This window comes from Desmodus rotundus, chromosome 10, assembly GCF_022682495.2.
Source record: "Desmodus rotundus isolate HL8 chromosome 10, HLdesRot8A.1, whole genome shotgun sequence".
NCBI lineage: Eukaryota > Metazoa > Chordata > Mammalia > Chiroptera > Phyllostomidae > Desmodus > Desmodus rotundus.
Window position 1 is genome coordinate 108976595 of NC_071396.1, and position 23352 is coordinate 108999946.

The 23352-nt window shown below is 42.0% G+C and overlaps 1 protein-coding gene across 1 annotated transcript in view; it reads right to left on the reverse strand.

Moving 5' to 3' along the window:
• The window catches only part of RTTN (rotatin), a 98981-nt gene that overhangs the window by 27544 nt on the left and 48085 nt on the right, over positions 1-23352 (reverse strand). The window contains exons 28-35 of the mRNA XM_024580522.4: positions 21099-21318; positions 18003-18131; positions 17451-17561; positions 15401-15559; positions 14641-14712; positions 9889-10078; positions 8212-8303; positions 2560-2653 (exon numbers count right to left, since the gene is read on the reverse strand). Of these exons, the coding sequence (XP_024436290.2) occupies positions 2560-2653; positions 8212-8303; positions 9889-10078; positions 14641-14712; positions 15401-15559; positions 17451-17561; positions 18003-18131; positions 21099-21318 (1067 nt within the window). The remainder of the gene's footprint in view (positions 1-2559; positions 2654-8211; positions 8304-9888; positions 10079-14640; positions 14713-15400; positions 15560-17450; positions 17562-18002; positions 18132-21098; positions 21319-23352) is intronic.

Sequence of the window (23352 nt, forward strand, 5' to 3'; positions counted from 1 at the left end):
CGCAGAAGAATGGACACCAGTAAAATGGGGAGGGCACAGCCTTAGAAATTCACACTCACTCAATGTATTCAATGCAATTTTTCTATTTTATCTGGACAGAATTATCCCAGTTGTCTGTATGTACAGTACCCAAAAAGACGAACACTTATTTTGTGATGATTAAACTGTATTAATCAAATGTACCTTATAGCTCAAGAGACCCTGGTAACGGTTTTCTTATAACGTAAAAGAAATTTTCTTTGACAAAAGTCAGAAACTAAATTTAAAAATGAAAAGTCGACGTCTGGAGTGGCCCTGTCGCATGTGCTGGAGAAAATGCTTGTCATCCTGCCCCGAATCAGCTGGGACAGGATGATTCCCAAGTAACTCAAGAATCACGGCACAAGCAATGAGAGGACTAACCAGCTTCGCTGAAAATCCTGCTAGACGTTCCAGCTGAGGGAACTAAAATCTCATTACCACAAAAAAAGGAAGAAAAAAAAACTGCATCTGAATACTATTTTAAGAAGATGGAATTCAGAAAGACATCAACAGCACCCAAACTGCTCTAGTCTTGCGGCCCACTGACAGCACAAATGCAACGCTGGATCTCCAGCCCGGCTCAAAGACTGTGACAGACTCAACAAAGAGGCTAAAAAGCTTTGTGTCCAATACACACACTGAAGTGACTGGCAACCGGTAAGAGAGTCCATGAATATACATTCTAAGCACAATCCTTGAAAACAAAATAAATCCAAATCAAGAATAATGAAACAAAACACCCATGCAAGTGTACAGGGGTGGGCAAAAGACGGTCAAATTACCAGTCATTATTATATGAGAGGTAGATCAAAAATAAGGATATAAAATAATGACAAAAAGACAACAGATCATACAATAACATAAGAATAAACTCTGAGTTTCACGTACTCACGACTGAAATCTACTTCTGCCCACCCCTGTACATCCACAAAAAACCTGCGTGTAAGTGACCACAGCAGTATCATTCACGACAGCCAAACAGTGGGGGGAACCTCGGTGCCCACACCTGAAGAGCGGGTAAGCCACGGGGTCTATGCAGACAGCGGAGGTCCTTCGGAAACGGAAAGGAGCCAGGCACTGACACGTGCCACAGCAGGATGGGCCTCGAGGACACGGTGCTAAGTGAGAGACAGCAGACACAAAAGGATGCATGCTGTATGGTTCCATATACAGGAAATGGCCCAGCCTGGTGGCGGTCTAGGGCTGGGGGCGGTGGGGGCGGTGGGGGCGGTGGGGGCGGTGACTGCTAATGGGTGCAGGGTTCCTTCGGGGTGATGAAACAAAACATTCTAAAGCTGACTCTGGCGGCGGCCGCACAACTCCGTGAGCACACTCACAACCAATGAACCGTGCACTCAAGATGCCATGTGAGCTGTATCTCAGAAAAGCTGTTCAAAAAAGAGTAACATAACACACTTTCAGAGATAAATATTCATGAAATTCGTTATCAATTTCATTTCATACTCTGTGTCCTTAGCTACTGACACAATCTGAGTCTGTCCCTTTGTTCTCAAGAAAATCAAATGAGTTTTTCCTCACTTTTGTATATTGTCAACATAGAATACTAAAAATCAAAATGGGAAATGGTCTAGGAAGTTATGACCAAGTACTGAAATAAAAATTCAGACTAATGTCTTAATTAAGCAAGTATTTCTGAAGTTCCAGAAAGTATTTTCTCAGCAGATGCCTACTCTTCAGTGTTTAAAATGACCTTTTTTTAAGACAGTATATTCTGACCTGGCTGGTATAGCTCAGTGGACTAAGTGCCAGCCTATGAACCAAAGAGTCATTGGTTCAATTCCCAGTCAGGGCACATGCCCGGGTTGCAGGCCAGGTCCCCAGTAGGAGTCCCACAAGAGGCAGTCACACATTGATGTTTCTCTCCCTCTCTTTCTCCCTTCCTTCCCCTCTCTCTAAATATAAATAAATAAAGTCTTTTAAAAAAAGATAGCATATTCCCTAAGGTTAGGAATTTAATGTTAAGTTGTAACCTCCAAGTATAAATATGTTTGTGTATGTACCTACATTTGGAAGCATAATGGAGTTGGAAACAGTCCCAAACGCAAGGTGTAAAACTGTATACATTGCCATCAATGATACTAAATCCTAGCTGCCCATCACGCATTGGTAGTAAAAGAGACTCAACGCACTTGCTGTGCTTTAAAATGGAAGCGCGGTCTGAAGAACACTCAGGACCCGTTCTCTTCACGCTCGAGTGGACCGCCGTGGTAAACTGGAGTTTCTTCCAAAGGAGGGAAAATGTGGAGCTGACAAACACCCATCAGCTCCCCAGTTACCTACACTTAACTAACAGAGCACCACGCGGCCATCCGACTGTGTAGCGGATGGCCAAATTCCCGCTTACTGTTAGAAGTATTAGTTCTGTTACTTTCTGATATGTTTATCCTAATGTATTCTATCACGTCCTGTGACATTTCATTTTGTTCTTATCTAGACATTTCCTGTCAAAATATCTATGTAGGCCGACTTGCCCATTTTCCTTCTGAGAGTATCGAACAGACTCTTCCCACAGGGTACCTGGAGCCACGAACGGGTCGCGCGAGGATTCCGGGAGAGACACTGCAGAGGGCACCGGCGGCGACAGTCCCGAGCTCCCCAAGGAGGGCGACACCTGCGGACCAGCAAGAAAACCCTTTTACTCACAGCAATTGCACCTGCGTGTTACAACGCGGAAAACCAGACGCAAGCAAGATGCACACAGGAGGGACATCCTGAAACGGGAGGTTTGTAGCAAAACCGCGCTCACTAGTCCAACTGGGAAACGTTGTGTGTTTTGAGAGTTACCACCATTTGGTGAATGGCATTTTCTACTTCTTACGTAAGACCTGTTGCAATCTTTGTATTTTCTGTTATGCACTTCACTTATGTATGTATTTACGTATAGACTCCACGTATAAGAGAAATCACACGGCGTTTGTCTTCCTCTGACTTATTGAACTTCGCATGCTACCCTCGAGGCCCACCCTCGTCTCGAGTGGCGTGAGTCCACTCGTTTCTGCTGATGACCCTCCCACGTGTGTGTACATGGTGATTTCTCCATCGGTCCATCCATCGATAGAGAGTTAGGCTGTCACATCCGGCTTATTGTAAATAACGCTGTAACGAACATGGGGTGTACAGATTCTCTGAGTTGGTGTTTTCATTTCCTTTGGGTTAATTCCCTGATTTATTAACTCATGATCAAAGAGGTTTTTTTAAGTTTCAAATGGCACACGAATTTTAATAGCTCCTATGACACAATTAGCTGGAATATTAAAAGTTTTCTCTACCTGTCCCCACGTTGCAAAAGAACTGTTAGGCAATATCCTGACACTGTGTTTCAGTTACAACATTTTTTAAAATATTACATGTAACAGAAATTCTGTAGAAGCAAACACAATTTCACTACTGGTTCATAGATAAAAAGATTGTGTGGCCTCCTAAAATTGAAAAAGTCCAAACCTGTGAGTTCGGCGCCTCCTGTATGAAGAATACCTCATCTAGAGAGGGGAGGCTGCTCTTTTTCTCAGTGCCCACTTGTTCTCTCTGAGACAGCAAGCACTCCTGCACCCGGGCAAGGCTGGCACCAGTGCATGCGCACAGCGCCAGCTGTCAAGTGAACTCGGGAATCAACCCTGCCCAGGGCTCAAGCACTGCACAACTCCCAGTGCGTCTAACGCAGAGTCATCCTAACCCCCACAGGAGGGTAGCTAGCCTTGAGATAACAGAATGAAGGCGAAAACCAAGGCGATTTCCGTTTACCGTTTTTGAGAGTACAAAGAATAAATTTGAAGGAAATAGTAGATGAGATTAATATACAGTTTTAAAACCCACCATTCAACTTGAAGACCTTACTCATCTCTCACCACTTCCAGTATGACATTTTGAAAAAAACAAGAAATAAGTGACAGGAAGCTGCAGCCAAAACATAAGCTACACACAGAAAGGCATCCAAAAAGGAAACCTAGGTAACTTTCAGTCTAAATAAATAACACATAAATGGGAAGTATATTATATGCTTTATTTTATATTAGGTCCAGACACTAGGGAAAAAAACCCTCAAATTTGTTCTTTAAAAACTTGCCCACGACTGGATGTGAGAGGGGTACGAGACCCAAGAGATACTGGCAGCAGACACGCGACAACCCCCAGTCCTGCAGACGCAACCGCACAGCAGCCTGGCACCGCGCTCGGCCAGGCCTGACTCTGCGCCTGGCTCCTGCTGCCCACGCTCCTGGGGTCACAGGAGGAAACAGAAGAGGAGACGGGTGCTGGGACCCTTCTCTCTTCACGGAACCAGTGTTGACCAACACTCAAGCAGTCCTCACTACTGACAAGCACAGAGGCAGCATCCAATGCAGTTTCCACGGGCCCAGTAAATACTGGGCTCTCAAAAGAAAGTACAGTTGCAATTCCTGACCAAAGGTCAGGGATTAATAAAAGCTGTATTTTGTGTACTTATTTTTCTCAGAATAGTCCAAGGAAGGGAAACAAATTTATAAAACATGATTTTACAAAAGACCTACCAATTAGTTGTAGAGGGTTGGGCAAAAGTAAGTTTACAGTTGTCCATACGGAAAATACAAATGGTGAATGATACAAGAATAAACTGTGTTTCAAGTATGCACAACTGAAAACCTACTCTGACCACTCATGGACTAGAGCTCACCCCTGCAGGTGAGGAGACAAGGACTTCTTTATACAGTAACATGTTGTGCTTTAAAAATTGATTATGGGTGACTTGTATTTCTACTAGCCTATCTATACTTTAATATTTGCTACACTAATATATTTTAATAAGACAAAAAAGTATTAGACTGAATTGCTCTAGTTCAACACTCAAATCCTTGCTTGTTTCAAAATAACCTTCAATGAATATTTCTTTGATTATATTTACTGAGACCCATCAATCTATAACTACTTTACTTGTTATTTTGAAATGTGAGTGTCAGCTACCGGGAGGGGGAGGTTCCTGTGAGTCTCAGATGCCGCAGATACCAAAGGCCTGACCTCGTCTGGGTCCTCACAGGAAAGGACAAGTAGGGGTGTGCCCAAGTTCAGCCTCCAGGTAGGATTCTGAGACCAAGATGGTAGTCACTGCAACGCAAATCTACTCAAGTCAGAGGGGACATGCTTTTCCAAGGAGAGACCTCTGCTGGCCTGAGACTTCCGCCCATTCCCAGGGGGTGGCGGTGGGCTTAGGTTACTAGCAAACTGAGCAAGTTACATCACCCGCTTCCTTCCCTCCAGTGAAGAACACAGTCTCATTTGCCGTGCACCCCACGGGAAGGACAGGCCCCCAGTGGGAGGCCAGGGTCATCCTCCGGGAACAGTGCGTCTAATTCTGCACCTACTACTTGCTCTAGTCATTAAAACAGGCTCAGGGCAAAAGTACAACCTAGACTTTCCCCTCCTTCCAGTCTGCCATTTGCACGTCCTGAGATTTGGAACTCACATCCCACAATAAGACAAACGAAACTGAGTTTTCCTTGAACTGAACACACTTCTGGCCTTACTGCCTTCCTGGTATTACAGAAGGCGATGCACAGCCTTGCACTGAAAGACTCAAACACTGCTTGTAAAAACTGAGAGAGAGAACCTTTGCGTCAATATGTCAACTAAAGAAGTTATCACGCTGCACTGCAACACAGGCAGTTACAATTTTAAGAAAGTCCTTTTGAAATAGCTGGCAGTAGCAAAGTCATTTATCACGTCAAAATAGAATTTGAGCTTAAAACCATTTTCCTAGTTTCCGGTCACATAAACAGAATGCATCAGCGGATCAAAAACCGTTTTCTTTGTGTTCTGCCTTACGGAAACAAAAGAGTTCACTGGAGACTTTAAAAACTTCTCAGAAGTTAATTCAGGAGTTGCATATTTTACTTTTCTAAATGATTTCCTAATACCTTTCCTCCTCTTTCATCAAAAACAGCACTGGTCCCTAAACAGGCCATTTGATTTTTTCTTTTTTTAAATTAAAAGAGAACAAAGGAAGAAAATGAGGGTCTGTGATGTGAAAAAAAGACAGGGTAGAAATCTACTCACATTTTTAAAGCATAACAAAAATAAGATCTGAGAAGTTTCTAAGGAATTTTAGGTTCCACATGGATACCTTTCTCTACATGCCCTAGAGCAGAAGAGCTCTGGCATGCTCCACAATTTCTAATCATGAGTTCTAGGCAAACTGCAACAGGAAGTTGAAATATCTTTAACTGTATAGACCAGAGTCGTGATTCAAATGGACTGTATACAACATAAAAAAAGAGAGCTCAGAAAACGCCATGAAGGACCGAGAGCAGATGACCACATCTGATTTAAGACAACAGCCTCCAGAGCTTGTCCCATCCCCTCTACTAGCTCTGGAGCCCTGGGCCAGAGACCTCGATGTCCTGAGACACTGCCTCTTCATCTGTGAGAGGCCACCGCCCTCCAGCGCAGACCTGACACTGAATGCAGACAGCTCACTCGCAGGCACCATCCCTGAGCTTCCAGGCCAGGCCAGCTCCACACATCAAGGGTTATTATATAAAATAATTGACTTTTACCAAAACTCAGAAAATGCAGTTTAGTACAAACATATAATAAGACCCAAACCCATTTCACTTATTTCAGTTAGAGACTGCTGCTAAATAAAACTGCTAAAATTTAGTTCAAAATGTTTTTGTTGGTTTCTTTAAATGTTTGCCCTTGGTAGCAATGGTTGTAACTCTGTAATTACTTAGTTTGGAAAACTTCAAACACACCAAAATGAGTACAAAACACAGAAAAAAACCACAATAAATATTATTGGCTCTTCCTAATAATTTTTAAAAGAATAATTGTTTATAAAGTAGCATGTGCTGTGCACACACGAGAGAATGAGTGTTCTATTTATACCTCCCATCATATGCATCCTCAACAGGTGTCACCGGGATGCACTTCTGAGTGCATGTGACATCCCAGCACAAGCAACAGAGGCACCCCTATTCCAATAATGATTACAACAAATCACACACTTCCAAAGCTCTTGTCAGAAAATCTGGTACCCTAATCTGAGATTTACGTTATAATAAAATTGAGAAATGCAAAAGTTTGACTTGCTTTTGCTTTTTGTACTTAACTGTTTTTGTATACAAGAAATACAACTTGGTATCTCCACATTAGCTCAGACAGCTCGAATTTAATTACAGCAGTATTTACTGGAGACTTACTATAAGCGAACAACTGAAAAATGTGCAAAGACTTCCAGGTTAGTCAACAGCCCTTCAACAAACAGGGAAACCTAAGGAGTACCTTTAAGCACGTGTTAATGCTGTCCTTCCGTGAATTAAATAATGCTCTTTGCCTTTAGTCACAGTGTTTCTCTTATTGAGACAAAGACACAGAGCCTTTCTAGCTCGGAAAGGAAAGCACGACACCTAGTGGAACCAGGGTAGCTACTCCACTGCTCCAAGTAAAGGTGCAGTTTAGCACTAAAAAAAAAACCACAAGCTCTTCTCTCAAGTCTCAAAAAAATAAAAAACTCTTAAAACTGTAGCAAAAAGTACCAGTCTCTTGAGAAACTGTACCATCAGTGGCTCCTATTAATGCCTGAATAACGGTCATCATTCTCCCACTTGTTTGCCCCTGGAAGCAGAGGTGACAGCTTTGGCCTTCCTGGTTCTACAACACCGTAATTATTCCAAGGACACTTTACAACCGAACGTGATGTTTCCCAGTCAAGAATAAATGATTCTGCCTGCTTGTAACACAAATGAACCCTAGGATCGTTATTATTTAGAAATACTTAGTGTGTCAAATTTTGTAGAACCGAGCACCTTACGAATGGAAAGGCAAATGTGCACAAATGTGCTCATCGGCACCACACTGGAGTCATTCGAAGGGGCGACCATCTCCCAATCACTCGGCCTTAAGCCAAAGGCCAGGGGCATCAAGCAGCACGAGCCCTGTGGGGTCTGTTCTCTTCTCCCACTACCACTGAAAACCACTGGTAAAGTCCTGGCTCTTTAGAAAAGACAGGAGAGAGGTCGGATGCTCATCTCCGAGGACACCCAGAACAGCGGCACGGGCAAGCACAGGCAGCGCTCCAAGTCCGTCGTGGCCGTCACAGCAGACGGGGCCTCATGCTTCCCGCCTCGCTTCCTCTCCACTAGGCAAACACAACTTTTTTCAGAGACTCAGAACAAGTGCTTGTGAATTCTTTGAAGGTACCATTGTTTCCGAGGTGGAGAGAGAACTTGGATCTCGATCTTGATGGGACATTCTAGACGGAGCACTCCAAAACTTGAACGAGTCGTCCAAGCCTGTGACAACAAAAAGACTGTCACCGTGAATGTCCCCTAGGTACTGGAACAATTAACAGAAAAACAGTCATTACATGAAAGCAATCAAGAACTAAGGGAAGGTTTGCCTAATTAATTTGTATATGGAGCTAGTTTTACAGGAAATTTAAAGACAGTAAGTTGAGTGTGCTTTAGCTTAATCATACACGGTGTATCAAGAGCACCAGCCCCCAATCTTTCACATGCTTCTTAAAGCAGCTCCTGGGTACTAATCCAAGAACCCCATCCACCCCCAAATCCAGGCAGCCATACGCTTGCATTGCTGACACACAGCGGATGTCGTACTCGCGGTTCACGGGCCATGCTTTCAGTAACACGGGTCCAAAGACACCCAAACACTTGAGTGGTCACTTTCCTAACAGGGACATTTACTTAGAGTATCCTTCTTAATTCCTCCAAGAAGTAAGCAGAAAAATGAATTAGAAACTTACATTAAAATATTTCAAGGTAAATAAACTTCCTATCTGGGCCCTGGCTGGTATGGCTCAGTGGATTGAGTGCCAGCCTGTGAACCAAAGAGTCACTGGTTCAATTCCCAGTCACGGCACATGCCTGGTTTGCAGATCCCCAGTAGGGGGCCTGCAAGAGGCAACCACACATTGATGTTTTTCTCCCTCTCTTTCTCCTTCCCTTCCCCTCTCTCTAAAAGTAAATAAATAAAATCTTTTTAAAAAGAAATTTCATGGCTGTAATTTATTACTCATTGTCTCCGAAAAACACACACATACATATATACATGCACATAAATAAATTTTATTCATAAACGCATACACTTACACACATCACAGGGGGGATATATAATAAAATTAATCCCCAAATCCACATTTGGGAATTCTTTCTACTATTCTTGGACCTTTTCTGTAAATGTGAAGTTATATCAAGATTTTTAAAAATTACATGACATTTTAAAATTCAATTTATTATTATTATTATAAATTATTAAAAGGCATAAATTACTACATGTTCTAAGATCTTATACTTAGGAAATCCAAGAGAATCTACAAATAGAAATGAAAACGTTTCAACAAGATTTTTTGATAAATGAGTAACATGCCAAACACAAATAAATTTTTGATAATTAGCAAAACAAATTAGAAAATTTAGTAGGAAAATGCCTTATTCTTGATTGCTTAGGAAGAACCTTTCTAAAGTTCAAGACAACAATAGAGGAAAATACAAAACTTTGCTGAAGGTCATGAAATAATTTATGAAACATTATATGATTTTAAAAGTGGTTTCCATGAAGAATTTATAACACAGAAAAACGCTTAAGCAACGTTTCCTGAAAGAAGGGAATACAACAATGCACGTAAGACATGAACACAATTCTGTGAAACACACACAGCTAGACAGAGAAAGGGGAAAGAAAAGAGACCACTGAAGAAAACAGACCACAGGTCAGCAGACCCATGTCCGGGGAGCAGGACTAGAGATGAAATCAATCCCTCCTGTGTACTTGTCATTATGTTTCAACATTTTGTAACAAACACTCTGGACAGTTTAAAAGGTGTTACATTTTCTAAAAATACAAATGTGATGTGCTCACCATTTAAGCCGCTGCCGTCTGAGGCTCCGTCAAGGGCAGAGCCCTTCCAGTCACACGTGTACAGCCCAAGGTGACACTGTCGCACCATCTGGCGCAAGTGTTCGTAAAAATGGCAGTGGTGCAAAAGGGCCTGCAGGGCGGGCTTTCCTATGAGCGACAGGCCAGAGTCCTCATCGTGGACACAGGGGCCCTACAGGAGACGAGGGAGAGACAAGGAGAGACAGCGATTCATCACATCATTCCCTCGGGGAAACCAGTGGGTCCCAGACTCCAAGCGCCCCATCCCTGCTACACTGCCAGCAGCAAACCTCATGGGTCATTTCACAGCTGCCTAAGAGGCCACTGAAGACAGAGGCTCCCCCTTTTCTCTCTCTCTCTCTCTCTCTCTCTCTCTCTCTCTCTCTCTCTCTCTCGGCCAGTTAGTCTAAAATTTGTCCATGAAATGGTACAATTTCAACCAAGTAATTATATACTTGAGCTCTAAACACAAAAAGCTATTTTACAACCTACACAGAATAAGTATTAAAATAACAGAAACAATGAGACCCAGGCAGCTAAAATCAGCCTTCCTGGCTATTAATACCCTACATGAAAGGCAAAGGCCCAGAGAGGTCCACAGTCAGCGCTGTCTGCCCCTTCTCTAACTCCCTAACAAACCTCAATAAATTAATAAAATAAAACTACCAGGCAAGTAGCACAAACAGTATCTTTTAAAATATATTTCATAATAATGCCCAGAGCAATTTAAAAATATTACACAGATTACATAAAATTATTCACAATTTTTACTTTTGCAAAATTGTGTCTATATAATAGCTTCCTGGATGAGTTACAACCACAGGGCAAAACTGACAAAGGCGTAAGAAAAATATATGAGAAAATGGGAACTGTGGAAACATCAAAAACAAGTCATTCCAGAGCTCCTAAACCTGCTGTTTACCCCTAAAGACTTCTTTCCAGACTTGTAACTTCTGCTGGAAGGACAGGTGTTGGAAACCTACTGTCCTTTAAAATCCATCCCTTCCTTAGAAATAAGTGTTTCCAAAGTAAGTGAGAAGTCATACATGAAACTGTAATGTAGAAGTGTAGCAGCTATTCTATAAATATGTAACATGATCATAAAGATGTCTAACTAAATAATCACATTTATCCTTCATGTATTTTAAAATTGATTTTTTCTCTACTTCTTACTAACATAAAAAGAAAAAAGATTCATAAAATAAAGGTAACAAAAAATGTCAGGTGAGACATAAATTTAAAATTAAATCTATCTAATAAAGTTTTAGAACCTGTTTTGTTGTTCTTTGCCTCGAAATTGAGGTGAAAATTATTTGGTTTACCAAGACTGAAGTTAAACTAAACCTGATATGAAACTAAGCATTAATATCCCAGAAAATAAAGACTAAGAGACAGAAATGTCTCTTAGGAGACAAGGAAAATCAATTCAGGAGACGTAATATGGGACTCCTATAATTTGTATAAACATACAAGAGAAAAAAAAGTGATTTTTAAAATAAACATGAAAAAAACTATCTGAGCCAAGAGATACAGAACATCTGCACCTTCCGAAGAAGGAGCTTAGTGAATGTCAAGCAAGAGAAATTAAAAAAGGCAGATAACTGTAAGGTCTAGAACATCCAAGGTAAAGAGAAGGTGGTGAAGAAAAAGTCCGCCATCGAGAGGCAGACAGAACCAGACAGGTATCCACCTGGTATCAGTAGCGCCGGGTCTTAGAAGACAGAGGCACAAATTCTCACAAAGAACAATTTCAGCCTAGTGGCTGGTAACTAGCCCGAACAGTCAATCCAGTACACCTCACATAAGTTTTCAAAAATGCAAGAACTCATGAAGTTTATCAGTCATACACTGGTTTTTAGGTAAGAAAACAATTATTTTGAGGCTGATTACTAGAAACGAAAATTCTAATTAAAGAAAAGGGATGATTGTTGAGCTTAGAAAAACTCGATATGATAAAAAATCACCATACAATATAAACTCCAAGAGGGGAAAAAATCACCCAAATAAATTCTGTAATTACACACACACACACACACACACACACACACACACACACACACACACAAAGCATCTCCCCTGGGGGCAGCGGGGCTCCAGCCCCAGAAGCGGACGTAAGAATGGGCAACCAGAGCCCAGCAGGCGCTTCTGTAGTGAACCACTGGTTTTCACTTTCTAGAACCAAACTGTAGAGATAAATGGAGGCTGGTGAAGAGAACACAAACGTACCCAACCTTCCCAAGGGAAAGACAGAGGAAAAACTGGCAAAGACGGGCAGCAGAAGGGCGGAGTAGATACCAATGAAAGGGCAGGAACAGCTCAGCCCACCTCCTTACCTTCCGCAGAGAGCCCAGAGATGTGGCCCGTAGAAAACGGGACCAGAATCCGCAGGGGCGGCCAGTGGAGGAAGGGAGAACAGCAATAGAACTATATTGGGGAGGCTGTTTAAATGAGCTACATCCCACGTATCCACACAGTAAATGAACAAACATGTTACTGCAAACACACTGAAGGATTAAAATCAGTAGGAGGTGAAGCTGCCTCTGTGAATGGAGAGAGGCAGTGAATTTCATTATAAGCTCTATTAGCTCTTTAACCATATGTACTTACTACTTGAAAAAAACGTTTCTTAAAAAAAGTCAATTCATTCAAAATACGTTTTAACCTCTCAAAGAAAATCAAGCGATCTGCAATACATACACATTCTTTTTCATTTGATTTATCGTAACTCAGCAGTAAGCCTGACCCAACCCCTCCACAGGCCCAAGCTTCCTAGCGGCCAGGGCTCATTAACAGCAGGGAGGGACTCCCAACAGCGAAGCCACACCCAGCCCCCCAGGGGCCATAGGGGGTCTGGCTCAGGCTCTCCACAGGTGACCAAAGGTCCAAGGGCCAGAACCTTGCCACCTTCCAGGCAAAGGCCAGGCTCCGCCCCACAGAGCCAGGGCTTGGTGGGGAAACCAGGGGCCTGTGTCCTTACCAGCTCTGCCCTCAGGTGGGGGCCAGGACCGCTGGGTCAGTGAAGAATGGCCAGGGAGCACAGGCAAGGTCCGGGTGCAAAGCAGGAAAACTGTTCAAACCACTGGGAAAACACTAACTAGGAAAACTCTTCAAATCGCTACGAAAAAACTGCCAGCATTTAGCAATCACTCTGTGATAACTGCTTTGGACAAGAATATCATAGGACATGCCCATTAACTTGAGAAAACTGTTCTCAAGGGTGCAGTGAGCTGTCATACTAACATTCACACCCAGTTCACTCCCAGTGCCGGAGCACTAACATACCCATCAGCTATGCTTCAGAAGGAACTAGAAACAAATAAAAATTACACTGGAGAAGGACAGAGGTTTAATATTTGCCAGAAGAAAAAAATTTTTGATATATAAGAAACATTTTAAATGTGATAATGCCATCTAGAGATTGGAAAAATGACCCTAATCACATAAGAAATCCTTAACTACATATAAATTATGAATATAGCTAAAATGATACTGTTTCTTTGACACTAAGTAGTTACCGGTTTGTGAAATCAATACTCATGTGATGAAACTTGTGATGAACACAATAAAAGATGAAAAATACGCAGACAATTCCACATTAACTATGAAAATGACCCCACTATCTAAACCACACACGCAAACATGCACGCAGACAGCTCAGAGCTGTGTGCAGAGTGCGTGGACGCAACGACGGCCCCCCGCCCAGGACCAGTGAGCAGAGCATGTCTGGGCACCAGGTCTCCGTCTGAAGAGACCTGGGCTCTCTGAGCAGAAGTCTGACTCCAGGCGGGTGCTGGACAGCCCAGATGTCCGGCTACACAGGAAGTAAGGAAGGGCCTAGAGACGGATGCAGACACCTGAGAAGGACACGAGACTTCACCAAGCGGCTCCTCCTGGCCAGATTTGGAACTACTCCAACATCTAAGTAAGTAACGACAGAGACAGATTATAACCAGGGAAACAAACTGAGTTTCCCGGAGTCCATACTGCAAACTGGTGTAAATGAAAAAAAGTAAGTAAATGGGGAAGAAGGAAAGCTCTTCCTCACAGTAAAATGTAATAAATGTACCAGAAGTGATGGAATCAGAAAATCACCACTTGGTAATCATTCTGTAATAACTGCTTTGGACAAGAATCAACAAGGAAAAGTTAAAACTAAGAAAGTAGATGAGGAACAGACACTCATATAGTCTCAAAAGTACCTCCTTGCAAAAGGGAAAACTCTAATATAACTCCACGATGAAGAAAACAGGCGGAATTTACCTCGACCAAGTGAGCAAAGTCCAACCAGCAGTAACGCGACAGAGAGAGCATGTCTCCAGAAAGACCGCACTAGCAACACAGACTTCCACGACTTTTCTGCAAACTCACGTAACCTAATCAAAGAATATTACAAAAACTAGACAGGCTGCAGACCAGGAATGCGCTCCTGGGAGGCTGCGGCTGCTAATTCAGGCACTTTGTACTTTAGAAGAAAGAACCCTCGCAGGCACGACCACCCTGGGGGCATGGGCACAGCCACCAGCTTGCAGGGACCACTTCTGCTTCAAGTCACCTTACGCCCCAGAGCAGAACGCAGAAACCTGACCGAGCGAACGAAAATTTCTGCATTTCCTTTTAAAAGATCCTGCTGCCTTGTACAAATTTCATCAGTAACGAAATATATAAATACTGAAGCTTAATCATCAATCAATCTCATGTATCTAACTAGATTGATAATTGTTTGAAGTCACCCACCTGCCAAGTATAATCCTTTATAATTACTGACGGCATTGGAATTACAAGGAGGTTCTGAAGAATAAATGCAGCCTGAAATTAAAAAACGAAAAGTCAATACTGCCATCTTGTTGTCATCTCTGAAACAGCCAGCGTGTGGTAACTTAGTAACAAAAGCACCCGCCCCTGGGTGACTGAGAGTGCTCACAGGGCACTCTTGAGAAACCGAGCTGCATCTCCGGGCTGGGGAAGGCCTAGCTGGGCTGAAACACTTCCATACATTTTGTCCTACTTCAGAATTTTTTCAAAAAAAAATGATATGTATAAAACAAACAGTTCTGGTGGCAATGAGGAAACATATTTTCACCATTCTGTTATCCCCTGCACACCCACTGTGCGTGTGCACACTGCCCCCTTTTTCACCCCTCTCTCACACAAGCCCCCCTCCATAAAGGGTCCTATTTAACAAAGGTCGAGGAGGGGTCCAAAGAGACAACCCTTGAACTAAGCTTGTAAACACGAGACCCATCGACACGGAGGTGGCAGAAAGCATTTTTCCTGTGAACCTTTTTGGTGTATAATAAAGGGAGTGTACTAAAACATACCAAACTCTGCTCTGACCTGATCGGAACAAAGGACTCCCATATTTACTGCGAGTTAACGCCGCTGTCACCCGCACTAGCACCTCCCTTGGGTTTCTTGGGGGGAGTCAGTGCGATTCCAAGGCCATCCCCGTGAACTTCTGCGGGAAAGGGGGAGCAGGTGGACCCAGACGGCGTACCTCCCGGCGCACCAGACTGCATTCCGACTGGTCCAGGAGAATGTTCACCACGGTGCCCCAGAGCCCACCAGAAATGTTCTGGCAGCTCTGGGCCAAGGCCACGCAGCCGCTCTCAAGGGTGGTCAGTGCAGACCCTAACCCCAGCGAAGTGAACCGCACCTGCTCAGGTGAAAGAAACATTCTCAAATCAAAAAATCTGATTTCCTAACATAAATTGTTCATTTTTTTGGTACATAAAATATCACACTTTTATGACATTGTCTTGAAAATCCTAAATTATAAAAGACTGTAAAAACAGTGTCCTATAAGCATGCAAATAAAATCCTATTCCACAATTCAAGAAAGCAATAATATAGGAAAAAAAGTTAACTGAAAGGAAATGTCACAAAATGTCAAAACCAGGTATAAGAGTAAAAACTACAGCTCACAAGACTCTTTCTAAAGAAAGCACAGGGTACTTACATATCTTTAACGAGCCAATTCCTGATCATTCCTCGTTTTTAAAGAGACTACCTAGTATTTTGTACTATCATCCTTAATTTATTTTTCTAAAGACTTTATTAATTTTTAGAGAGAGGGGAAGGCAAGGAGAAAGAGGGGGACAGAAACATCAGTGTGTGGTTGCCTCTCACGCACACCCTCCAGTGGGGACTTGGCCCATACCCAGGCATGTGACCTGACTGAGAATCGAACTGGCGACCCTTTGGGTCACGGGCCAGCACTCAATCCACTAAGCCACACCAGCCAGTGCCCATCCTTAATTTTTTAGTTTCCTCCAAATAAATGGTTTTAACTTTTTAAAAATTTGTCTTCAAAAAGAATAGAATTATTTTTTAAAGATATTTAGCATTTTCCCTGAAAAAAAAACTTAAAATGTTTTCAAATAAGGTTGATGTAGTAAAATAGGTGTGCCATAATCCCACAGCTACCCAAGCTACGCATTGTAAACTTCCCAACTCTCTGAATTCTAATCCCCAAGTACAGTTTCACTAATAAGTATAAGGTAACAAAAAAATGTAGTCGTGATATAATCACGCAACAAGTGCACGGAAGAAACTCGCAGAAGTATAAGTTCAATGTCTCTAAACAATGTAACCTCTCGGTTCAGATGAAACAACAGCTCTATAACTCAAGGTTTCTATTATAATGGGACATGATCATTTCTTGCTTGAACTAATGGACGATGTGTATAGTTACCATTACTGTATTACATACTTAAAAATTTGCTAAGAGTTAATCATAAAATTAAACAAATGGTGAGGAAGGCGGGAAGAAACGTTGGGGGGTGAAGGGTATGTTGATGGTATTGACAGTGGTCGTGGTTTCTCCAAACTCATGAAGTTGTGCACATTAAGCATGTACAGCTTTTCGTACGACAATCACATGGAAAATTCATTCATAATATGAAACTTTGCACAGCAATGGGACTGTTCTACTAATGACACTCAAAAGTGACTTGGCAACAATCCTTCTACACTGGTTGAAAATGACCGGGTTTTTCCAGTAACTTTCACTGTTCTTTCTAAAAGTGGTAAAATCTATAATTCTTTCACTTTTTATATGTTTAATCTGCACCCGAATGAGTTGGACAGAAGAGGCGGTGCCATGAACTGAAAGGTATCCCTCAAAACTCCTATGTTGAAGCCCCAACTCCCCGTGTGACTGTGTGTGAGGACAGGGCTTCCGGGTCGGCAGAGCTAAGTGAGGTCCTGAGGGTGGGCCTGACAGGACTGGCGGCCTTAGAAGAAGAGGAGGGAAAAGCCAAGCATCTGAAAGCAGGAAGCTCAGCCCTCCCCAGAACCCAGCCACGTTCACACCTTAACCTTGGCCTTTGAACCTCCAGAACGGTGAGAGATAAACTTCTGTTCTTCAGGCCCACCCCCGTCTGCGGTATTTTGTTTCGGCAGTCCAAGCTGATGACAGGGTGGTAACCAAGTTGAGGGTTTAGTAACTAACTGCACTTTGGAAAATACGAACGTGTATACGCACATGCCTTGTTTCACTTGTTTCTTAATCTACACCTCATGGGCTCGTTTTTCTTCACACTGACCTCTGGGTCTCGGTCGACCCACAGTGGAATCAGCCAAGCCAGCCCCTGCTGGGCGGGCGTGTGCTCCTCGCTGGGACTGCCCAAAGGCAGGGACCAAAGTGGCACCCACTCCTACAATTGAAAAAGGGAAAAGGGGACAGACGCACATGAGGTAACTTTCCAAGAATAAAAAAGAGGGAGTTTTAAGTTACTCTGAATTTTAAAAAATCAAAACAAAGTAAAAATGTACTAAACACTTGGCTTTAATTCATCACTTAGCCAAAACAAGGCCAAACAAAAATACTGGCTTCTCCTTAAAAAGTTAAACATACCATTTTTTCTTCAGAACAGCTATTTTCCCATGATTTCAAAACAACATAGTCTACAATGCAGATGTCAAAATAAATTTCAAATAAAATTCAGATTTGTGTAATAGGCAACTTTTCAGAAACATCTTAGTCAAAAATCTTTTTTGTCTCCTAAGGAGAAAAGTCAAGAAAGATCTTCCCATAGAAAACCACGGCCCGAAACCATGCCCGACGGTCCTCGCTCCCGCTCCGCCGGCAGGCTCACCGAGCTCTGGTCCTGGGCCGTCATCTCGTGAGACAGGTGAAGCAAGCAGAGGACTGTGCTCTTGGTGACGCCCTTCCCCATGAAGGACATGGCATTTCCTCCGCGCTCCACGTAAAAAGAGGTGATGACCTGAAAAACAGCGTCGACAGCTTCACGGGGGCTGTTCTCAGGGCGCTCAATACGGACAAATGTACCCCTTGCCACCAACGTGTCTGAACTGACTCCAACCACAGTTTATACACTTAGAAATGGCTAAGATGGTAAACTTTGTTATTTTACCACAACTAAAAAACACGTAGTTAACAGTACTGTACCGTATATTTAAAACTTATTGAGAGTGAATCATACAATGTTTTTCTTTTGGAACTTATATAAAGAATGTATAGTGTCCTTCTAAGAGATTTTAGTGGTTCAGAAAATACCCATAACATTCTTTAAGGGTTTAATTCCTTTAAGTAAAGGAGTCTGTGAACATCTTACGGAAGAGGATGATTAGAAATTACTAGCTATGCGAAACTCCCATGGACCACCAGGGTGAAGCTAGATTTTCTAGAATTATGGTTTAAATGTAAAGGAACATTTTCCCCACTTCTGAGCAATCTCAGATTTCTATGTCATATTTAAGTATATGCTTATTTAAATCACTAGCTGTCAACTCTTTTTCTCCCACATCTCAAGGATTTGACACATTTCCTCAGTAACAACACAATGTTTCTTATCTGAAGGAATATGCCCTTCACATTACAAATAATGCTATAAATCAGGTACTTCTCTACTGAATTACATTTTAAATGCATTAGGGAAGCTTGCTTTTTAAAACACATTTGGTAGGTCTTTAGCTAATACATCCATTCTAAAAATTCACACATATCTCACCATGGACACCTTGAAGCATGAGATAACTAATATACTGCACTTTTTCAGTACTTAAAATTATTCAAGAGAAAATATTACTTCATTAAAGTGGCTACACAAAAATTCATATTAAATTTTATACTCCAGCTAAGAATATTTAGGATTTTGAAATCTTAAAAAGCAAGATCTACTTTGGGGAAGAAATTCTAGATAACATCATCTGAAGCAGAATTTATGCCAACATCACCTTTTAAACAAGACTTAATAATGAAGGTACAAAAATTAAATACACCTAATTTACACTCACTTATGTCACATTCCAGTATACAAACTGTGTTCTAATTTAAAAATCACACAGAAGACACAATATAATTTAAAGTGCCCATTATCTGTCCACTATGCACAAATCCGGTGGTGGGCTCGCGGGGAGCTCTGGGATGGCGGAAATGGTCCAAAGATGACTCTTACGAGCGCAGGTCCAAAGATCGGTGCAGCAGATAAGGTACGAATGCAATGTGTTAGGCCCGACAATGTGACCCAAGCTGCTAGAGGACAAGAACCTACAGAAGAGGCCAGTCACACAATCCACACTGAGCGTCCGTGTCTGGAAGATCAGAATCGGGCCACTGCAGGAAGGCCATGAGTAAGTGAGCGCACATGGACAAAGGAAGGTAAGTGAAGAAAGGTAAGTGAGTGCAGGACCCCCTGGGAAAATGAGGGGACAGAATAATGAAGGTCTGCAATGAAGTGGGGCCTTGCTACACACCTGGCAGACGTTTAATAAATGAGATGATCTGATGAGTAATTTTAGGGCAATGAATTCAAAATTTTAGGTAAAATTCTAGAAAAACATAGCTTACTATGACTGGCACAAAAGGGTACAAAATCTAAATAATTCTAAATTTAAAACACTCATTTACAACCTTCCCAAAAACAAAACTCCAGGCCCAGATTGCTTCACTGTTGAATTCTGCTACACATTTACGCTAGAAATAACACCAATTCAAATAAGCGACTCCAAAGATGAAAAAACATTATATGAAGAAAAGGAGAAAATTACATATATATAGAGAGAGAGGGTACGATTTTAATGTTAAAACTTGATAAAAGTTGCATGAGAAGATGCAATAATTCTAAAAACATTTTTGCATAAGAAGATAGGTAGAATAATATTTAAAACATTAACCAACTAAATCTGTTTATAGTATAAAAGAAATAATACATCACAACCTAGTTGGAATTTTCCATAAATTCAAGGTTAACATTTTAAAACCAGTATGACGCATCATCTTTAATGGACTACAGAGGAAAAAATTATGAATATCTTAAAAGATACAGAAAAAGCAATATACATTTGTTATTAAAAGAAAACTCTAGACAAAATAGGACTAGAAGAAAAATTCCTAAGTCTGATTTTTCTTGAATTAATTGAAAAAACTACCAGGAAGAACATATTGAAAGATGAAAAAGTAAAGCCTTTCCTTTGAATTTGGAAACAAGAATTGTTGGTACATGATCAATATATAAAAAAGTGTATTTCCAAACATAACACTAGTTAGAAAGTAAAATTACAAAAATTCGTTTTCACCAAGAATCATAGCAGCAATATCCAAAATGGCTCTAAATTGGAAGAAAACAAGAGTGTCCTTCAACATTGTAGTAGAGAGTACACAAACATTAAACCAACTCCGCCTGCGTGCAGCAAATGAACAACTCTGACAGGGACAATGACACAAGGGGCCAGGATTACGGCTGCGTTTCACCGATCCAGCAAACCAGGAACAGTTGTGCCTGTGGACACCCAATTACACGGTGAACTACCAAGAACTCAAAGAGCAGCTGCTCCCTCTCAGAAGAGGAGTGGAGTCTGTGAAGGGGGCAACGGAGCTGGGGGCTCTGGCTATGCTCTGCAGGCTGTTTGTGGATAGGGGGGGAGGACGCGGGGTGGGGGGGGCAATTACATGGGTGTCGCTGTGTAGCTGACCGGGCTACGTATTTACACTTTATGAATTTTCTGCATGGATGCTGAATCACACAAATATATAGGTTCAACAACAGAATGAGCAGAAGTAATGAGCAGAAGACCCTAATGTGAAGACTTAAATGTGAGCCTTAGTTGATTTTTCTGGAAATCAGGGTTCTCATAAAAGTGATCTTACTCACTGAATGAATAGTGAATGACTACTCACTGAGCGCTGCTGGCGGGGCGGGGGTGGGGGCAGCCCTGGGACTGTTACTCACTTCCAGGAGTCCTGACAAGTACTTCGTGCAAATCTCCAGCGGTGTGGCGAGGGCAGAGTGGGAGCCCCAGCCGGGCAGCGCAGTGAGGTGGGCCATGCCCCGCAGGGTCCTCTCCAGGGAGGGCAGGCCATAGAAGTGCGGTGCGTCTGTGACACGCAGGCACTGGAGCAGCTTCAGAGCCAGCTGCGTTTGGAAAGCGTGAAAAAGTTCCAAGCACTTCCTGTGTATGCAAAGAAGGGAAAAATTAACCATGAGGCGAGCGCTATGGCGTGGCGGGTGGTCGTCTTATTGATGGCAGGGGGTCCTGACAAACACGGTATCAGAAAAGTATGAATTAAGAGAAAAAGCAGAAAATATTCCCTCTCAGAGAAAACTTTTCAAAAAGAAAAGCATAGTTAAACCACCACCTTGGGTATAGAATGTAAAATGCCAGCAATACATTGAAAACTACATAGCCCTGGCTGGTGTGGCTTCATGAATTGGGCATCCAGCCTGCGAACCAGGTTGCTGGTTGGATTCGCAGTCAGTGCACCTGGATTGCAGGCCAGGTCCCCAGCAGGGGGCACTCGAGAGGCAACCACACAGGGATGTTTCTTTCCCTCTTTTTCTCCCTCCTCCTCTCTCTAAAAAAACTAAATAAAATCTTTAAAAAAAAAAGAAAAATGTATAAATGGATATTGTAATTGCCACCCAATAGTATGAAAAATTGGAATGGAAAATTAAATGCATGTTTTAAATGAGTTTAATTGCTATATATTAAATTGCTATACTTTTAAATCATTCACTATCATTAAAAAATTGAAATTTTTATTGGAAAATGTATTTTTCCCAGAAAGCTAAAATAAAAGAAAATGAAAGGTTTTAATACACTTGACACAATTTATACAAAACTGTCAAAACAATCAAGATACATTTTCTATCAGAAAATAAAATCTCTGAAATTAAGTAGCTAGGCATGGATCCAAAGATATAATTCCCAGAAGAAGTGATATCATTGTATAAGAAAATACATAATAAAGTCTAAACTTTCTTCAGCTTTACAGATCTTTACACTCCAAAGTGACAACTACTAACTATATTACCTATTCTATCCCAATATTATAGTATATAGGTATATAATTTTTAAAGATCATAATTTTCACATATCTGTTATCCAGATGCTTTTCAAGTTTTAAAATATACATATAAATTCATATTTCTGACAGGTCAGCAACAAAGTAATCTACTCAATACCATAAGAAAAGTTCGTATCCCAGATTTCTCCCTCCACCCACTGATCTCTTCTGACCCGCTGCTCATTCAATCCTGTCTCCTCTCAACACAGGTCTCTTCCCTCCTCTCCTTTCCTCACTCTTGCTGCCTTCTCCACTCACCTCCCTCCCTCCCTCTTCTCCCCGCCACCTCTTTTTCCTCTTAGTCTAGTTATAGGTGCACGACCAACAACTTACAAACAAACATCAGTGTCTTCAATCCTAAAACAAAATCCTAACCTGCTCTATGAAAGAAGGTGCTTCAAACACTCCTCTCCTGAACAGTAAAACTCACCTACGTAACTGCCCACACCTCATCTCTCAGTCTGGTCTGAGGACCACCTGTAGTGCTTATTTAAAGGGCAGGTTCCTCAGCTGCTCACGCGACCATTTTAAAAACTCGCGTGTAGAAGAATTCTTCCACACATCCCAGGTCCAGGTGCTCAGACGCTACTGTCCCTGGACTCACCCTGTTCTCACCTTCAGTGCTCTGCTGAGGCACAACCTGGTCTCATGTGCACACTGCACATGACAGTTCCATGTATGAATATAAACACGTAACCACCAAGCATGACAAGATGGAAAACACCCTCAGAGCCTCGGGATGCTCCCGTCTCCCTCTCTGGCGCCGCCTGTACCGACGGGCATTCTAAACTCATTCACCTTCTCTCTCACTGCGCCTCGTCTGCTGTCAACCCCGTGCCATGGATTATTTATTTCAGAGTTGTATGTACTTCTCAGTTGTAGAATTTGTATTTAGTTGTTTTTTGTACTCTCCACTTCTCTGCTGCTGGTATTCTGCATATTTTTATTAATCTTGTCCACATGTTCCTCTAATATTTATTATGCTTATTTAAAATAACATTATTTATAATGTTAGCTTTGAAGTTCTCATATCTGACATCAGTGGATCTGTTTTTAATGACTTTTTTCTCTTCACTAGGGGAGACAGTTTCCTGCTCCTTCACAGCTCTCTCCATTTGTGGTTACGTATCACACTTTTT